At 52.6% G+C, this 6,081-nt stretch overlaps 1 protein-coding gene across 1 annotated transcript; it reads right to left on the bottom strand.

Moving 5' to 3' along the window:
- Positions 1–410: 410 nt before the first annotated feature.
- Positions 411–2,255, bottom strand: CCDC185 (coiled-coil domain containing 185). Its single transcript, XM_047755521.1, has one exon. It carries the CDS (start codon positions 2,253–2,255, stop codon positions 411–413), a length of 1,845 nt encoding a protein of 614 aa, XP_047611477.1.
- Between the last annotated feature and the right edge of the window lie 3,826 nt (positions 2,256–6,081).

The raw sequence follows: 6,081 nt of genomic DNA, 5'->3' as shown, positions 1-6,081 counted from the left end.
CCGGAGAGATTTCTTAGTGCCCTGTACTTCACACTTCCCCTTTTCATTAAGTTCTGGGACAGGAACAGAAACTTAAGTCTTGACACAGAACTGTATCCCCCCCTGTAGATTTTTCTTTGGTTCCTCCAAGATGTGTTTGGTGTCCTTCTAAGATTACTTGAGAGCTAAACGAATATTTGCTATTTAAATCCAAATGTACCAAGGCAAGTAATTTTCTTAAAATTCCCGAATTTCTCTCCCAACCCTCTCAACTATCCAAATGAATCGATCAACGAGTTCACGAGAGGAAAGTGCAGCTATTTTATATACTTTTTAAAACCAGTGCTCAATTCTAATCAGATTATAAAATGAATCTCATTGCCACGTCTCTTTCTAGCCACCTGGGCTGGGGGCTCTTTGTCGTCGGGTTCTCAGTAGCCCCCTCTCTGCTGCCCAGCGGGTTCCTGGGCCCCCCGGGCTGCCCGATCAAAGCAGCTGCTGGCAGGCGCTCTCGCGTTGTCTGTCCCGGCGGCCCTGGAGATCTTTTGGAATCCCTCCGAAGGTGCATCTTTCTCTCGCGAGATCTGCTCGATCCTCCGCTCCTTTTTCCTCATGGCTTCCTTGATGCCATCCACGTGACTCTTTTCCTCCTTCTCGGCTTTCAGCTTCAGGATGTGATGCGTGTTCTCCCGCAGGATGCTGAGCTCCCGAAGGTGCTGTGCCTTGTCGCTGATGTTCTTGTGGACCTTACTTCTGGTCTGCAGGATCTTCTGTTTCGCAAGCTCCACAAGCAGCCGCTTGTGCTCCTTCCTCTGCTCCTCGGACTCCCCTGGGCGCCATTTGACCTGCTGGAACTGTGCGTCCTCCTTCTGGACCTTCTCCTTGGGCTCTCGGTGATGCGCTTTAATCACGCCCTGGGGGATCTCTTGGGACCACTGAAAACTCTGTTCAAGGGACAGCTTCCGGAGGAGCTCCTCAGCCTTGGCCTGGCAGTCCATGAGGACCTTGCGGGCCTGGTAATTAACTAGAGAGCTAAGATTGGTTTCCTGGACCTTTTTCTGGCCCTCAGTGGTGTGCGTGTGCTTCTTTTGAAAGGCCTGCACTGGCCTCTTCTGAAGCTGCAGGCGGCTGTTCTGCTCCCGCAGGTCGTGCAGCATCCTCTCCTGCTCTTGCAGGCGCTGGACCTCGCACTGCTTCCCATGCTCCATCTCTGTCTCAGAGGGGGCCCTCTCCAGCGTCTCCTGGCGCCGGTTCTCCGAGTCCTCCAGCTGCCCCTTCCACCCGCTCTCCTGCTGCGTCGTGATCTTCGTTTGTCTGTCCCGCCGTCGGACACGCTGCTCCTTCTCCTGCTGCCACTGCTCCTGGCTCTGCTGCAGTAGCAGCTGGCGCTCCCTCTCCAGGGTCAACTGGACCTTCTGGTCCGAGCGCTTCAGCTCCTCCCAGGCTACAGCCGCCTGCTGCTGCAGCTCCCGCATTCTCTGGGCCTTCTTGAGCCGGCTCAGCACGAGGGCTATAATCTTCTGGTCCCTGGAGGACATTACTGCCTCATCTAGCTTGTTTTTGAGGATCTGGGTGTGCTGGCTCTGCACCCCCTTGCTGGAGAGGGAGTACTGGCTGGCTAATGACGCCACCGTTTCATTGCTGTGTCTTTTCTGGGTGTACGCGCAAGCTGACTGCGTCCCCAACTCTCTGGAGGCCACAGAAGACTTCTCCGTGTGAACGGAAGAGAGAGACCAGCGACCTAGACCTCTGCAGACCCGTGCTGCCCACTGGTCTCCGCTGGCCACCTCTTCTACCCGGGAAGTTCCACGCGGGGGAGTGTAAGCTCCGTGCAGGTAAGGTGGGGGCGAATCTCCCCGGGCGGGAGGGCAGTGCTGGCAAGAGGGCTGCTGCTGCCAGGCCGGGTTGTGCGGGCTGCCTCCCTGTGCCTGGAGCTTGGTCCTTGCCTCCCCCCACGCATCTTCCAGGAGCCGGCTGCGCGGCCGGTGCTTCTTGGCGCGGTCCGGAGGCCTCCGGGCTACGTCGGTCAGGCTGCAGCTTTCCCGCGGGGAGTCGGGGTACCGGCACCGGCTGGGGGTGGGTGAGCAGGGCGGGTACAGCCAGGGCGCCGCGGCCTCGCTCCCCTCGCCGGGAGTCATGGCCCAGGAGCACAGGTCCGGTTCCGTCTGCGGCCCCAGCCCGCCCAGCCGCGCGGAGGATGAGCGATCTTCGCGGGGCGGCGGGGGCTCCCAGAGGTCTGGGTAGGGCCGCGGGGAGAAGTGGCCCAAGCCCTCCATGCTCCTTCCCCGGGCGCCCAGCGTCTGAGCGAAGGTCCCCGGGCCTTGCGGGGGAGCTGCGGAGACCCGTCCCGCCCCGGATCCCTGGGGTCCAGGCCACCTGTGACGCTCTGGCCACTTCACAATGCGCCTGGAGCCACCTGGCTCGCTGCAGCCCTCAGCCCTCGCCCACTTGGGCCCTCCTAGCATCCCGCGCGCCCAGGGGGAAGGGGTGGGGGGGGGTGCAGGGCAGGAGGATGAAGGGGGCTGAGGGAAGTCGGGGTAAATCTTAAGGCTGAGGGTGCCTAGTGAACCCCCACCAAGCTGGGGTTTGCGGGCAGGAATTTGAACCCGCACTGTACACCTTAAAGTAGAAGAATTTTAAAAGAACCCAGCTGATGGGCATTAACCCCAGAGTAGAATGCGATGGAGAGGGTCAAGGTGAAGCCTAGGGAGAGCTGGGGGTGGGCAGTCTTGAGTCACCCTTAGCCCCAGGCTCCCACATCTGTGCACCTCTGCAGTGTAGGCGAATGAAACGGCCATGGACGTGCATTAATTCACTGCAGCACACTTTTGCCCTTTTAAGTGAGCAAGCCCAAAGTGTGCTTTAATGTTTCCTTTTTAAAACTTTTAGAAGGTGGTGGGGGGAAACCCTAATCTGATTTTCCCTAATGTGGCAATCACTGCTTTTGTCAAAATAGGAATGTTAGGTGTCCAATTCTGAAATAGCAACAGGGAACACCATGCTGAAATCACATTGTTGTTGTTTCCTTTTTCTCCAGTTTTGGGAAATGACTTTTTCTTTCTGAGGCACCCTGGGCTAATGGGAAAAGTGTTGGATTTGATCAGTCAAACCTGAGCTTGAATCACCTCTGCCACTCGCCACCTGTGTGGTCTTGGGCACGTTTCCTAACTTTCCTGACCTTCAGATTCTGGAATAGTGGACTGGAAGAGGGGCCGTGACAATATCAGCACTGCAGCACTGTCCTGAGGGTCCCGGGAGATTATGTGTCAAGAGCTTAGCACCTTAATGCATTCAATAAATATTCTTTAGATGTCCTTCTAGCCTTCAGTTAGAAATTATAAGATTTATCATATGGGTTTACAAACGTTTCTACGGATTCCTAGCTTAAGAAAAGTGGAATTAGGAGTTCCTGTTGTGGCTCATTGGTTAACGAACCCGAATAATATCCTTGAGGATGCAGGTTAAATCCCTGGCCTCGCTCAGTGGTTTAAGGATCTGGTGTTGCCGTGAGCTGTGGTGTAGGTTGAAAACTTGACTTGGATCCTGAGTTGCTGTGGTGTTGGCTGGCAGCTACAGCTCCCATTTAACCCCTAGCCTGGGAACCTCCATATGCCATGGGTGCCCCCCCCCAAAAAACAATTAATGGCTTCCTAAAACAGTTTAGATGTTAGGGAAAGGCCACATCCAGACTCTACCTGTTCATCCTGGAGTGTGGAACGTGGCTAAGTCACTTCCTTTCTCTGTGATGCAGTAAGGAAACAGTGCTGGGTAACATTCTCCAAATATGGTCACTCCTTAAAGAAGAAAAATAAGTATTTGCTCATCCCAGTCCTCTTCACCCACATCTCCCTGAAGTTTCACAGAGATTAGGCAAGTCCAGTAGAATTGATAACATTTCCTTAAAATAAATCTGGGGAATTCCCTTGTGGTATAGCAGGTTAGGGACCTGATGTCGCTGCATTGGCTTGGGTTGCTGCTGTAGTATGGGTTTGATCCCTGGCCTAGGAACTTTCATATGCCTCAGGGTGCAGCCAAAAAAAAAAAAAAAAAAAAAAAGCCTGAGACTTGGCCGTATTAACTGATTACTGCAAAGGTCAGTGGCGGGTGGGACTTTTGACTTCAGGTTCACTTGTCTTTCTGTGATATCATGCTGCCTCTCAGGAAACAGACTTTGAATTGAGACATGCAGTATGGAGCAAACGTTTGGGCTCTCGCTCAGTTTTTATGTTGAAGGCCCCAACCCTAGTGTGATGGGACTTTCGGGTGGGGCCTTTAAGAGGTAATTCTGTTACGAGGAGGTCATGAAGGCGGGGCCTCCATGACAGGGTGAGAGGCAGGGACCAGAACTTCCGCTGGCTGTCACGTGAGAACAGGGACAGAAGGTGGCTGTCTGTCAGCCAGGAAGTGGGCCCTCACCAAGAACTGAATGTCCTGGCATCTTCATCTAACACCTCCCAGCCTCCAGGACGATGAGAGATAAATGAGTGTTGTTTAATTCACCCAGTCTATGGTGTTTTGTTAGAGCAGCCTGAGCTAAGATGACATGCTTTCAAAAAAAGTTATGATCAAGTGTACGTACATCTGAGGGTCGTGACAGCCATGGCCTTGAAGCCACGGGTAGCAGCCTTGACCAGAGCTAGGGAGGTTTCCCCAGGAGCCCACTCTGCCTGGAGGGGATCTCACATGCCGTCAGTAGCACGTCTAGAGCTGAGGGCTGGAAGTTGTTTCTACCCTAGATTTCTCTTGGCACCACTCAATACCAATTTCTCTAATAATTATTAGAGAAATCATTTGGTGATTACAATTTTTATTAGGAGGCAACTTCTACAAAAAAGAAAGCAAATTTGAAGTGGAATCGTTTGACTTTAAGTGAGGAACTATTTGGCCATGAGCTGAGTTGTGCTGATACCGAGTGTGGTGTTTCTCTGCGGATACTTTGTAAGAACATGGTACCCATACCTCAACATGCGGCTCCGGCCAGGACCAGACCCGTTCCTGTGACAGAGAAGCGGTGCTGTGTGGGTGAAGTTACAGCCACCTAAGAGCCAGGAGACCTGCCACCAGCCAGCTCTGCCACCTGCTGAGTCACCTGAAGTGGTCCTTTCACTTCCTATCTGGTGACTCTGGTGGTGTCCTCATTGCTGCAGGGGATGATCTGTAAGATCTTGTTCAGTCCCAAGTGCAACTAGAAAAAAGAGTTCAATCTAGTAAATCCTACAGCCTTCATTCTGTCGAACAAAAATGAGTTCATCCATGAAAAACGCTTACCGCAGTGCTTGGCATGTAGTTGCTGCCTCTGGAATTATCATTATCATTATTCCAAGAGCACTAAAACCAGAGCAGGGTAGGGCTGAAAACATAGTTTGGATGGAGTTCCCTGGTAGTCTAAGGGCTAAGGACTTAACATTGACACTGCTATAGCTCATGCTACTGCTGTGGCTTGGGTTCGATCCCTGGCCCAGGAACTTCCGTGTGCTGTGGGCACAGCCAAAACAGACAAACAAACTAGAGTTTGGAGCAGAGCCAGAGTCCCAGTTCAGAGCTCCTTGGCCTCTTTCTTCCCCCAGAGGTTTTCAGAATTCCTCATGGAACTGAGGATAGCTCACACACCTCTATTCATGATTGAACAGGGACCCAGTCTTTTTTTTTTTTTTTTGTCTTTTCTAGGGCTGCACCCTCGGCATATGGAGGTTTCCAGGCTAGGGATCTAATTGGAGCTGTAGCCACTGGCCTACTCCACAGCTACAGCAACGTGGGACCTGAGCTGCATTTGCAGCCTACACCATAGCTCATGGCAACACTGGATCCTTAATCCACTGAGTGAGGGCAGAGATCGAACCTGCATCCTCATGGTTCCCAGTCAGATTCATTAACCGCTGAGCCATGACGGGAACTCCACAGGGACCCACTCTTAACTTCATGATGCCACAAACCTTTATTGAAATCTGGGCCAGGATTAGAAAAGTAATTCAGAGCCCTCACCTGCAGTCTTATTAGGAGAAGCTCATCCAGGTAACAGGTGTGATAAGTGGTTAAATAGAAAATGGAACAGGCATCCTAGAGGAGGGAGGGGTTAGTTCCTAAGGGTGGTTCATTCGGGTT

This window comes from Phacochoerus africanus, chromosome 12, assembly GCF_016906955.1.
Source record: "Phacochoerus africanus isolate WHEZ1 chromosome 12, ROS_Pafr_v1, whole genome shotgun sequence".
Classification (NCBI taxonomy): domain Eukaryota; kingdom Metazoa; phylum Chordata; class Mammalia; order Artiodactyla; family Suidae; genus Phacochoerus; species Phacochoerus africanus.
The sequence above is the reverse complement of the archived record's forward strand: the minus strand, read 5'-3'. Positions and strand labels throughout refer to the sequence as shown.

Coding starts and splice junctions, on each gene's coding strand:
- CCDC185 (XM_047755521.1), bottom strand. CDS start 2,255: ATGGAGGGCTTGGGCCACTTCTCCCCGCGGCCCTACCCAGACCTCTGG.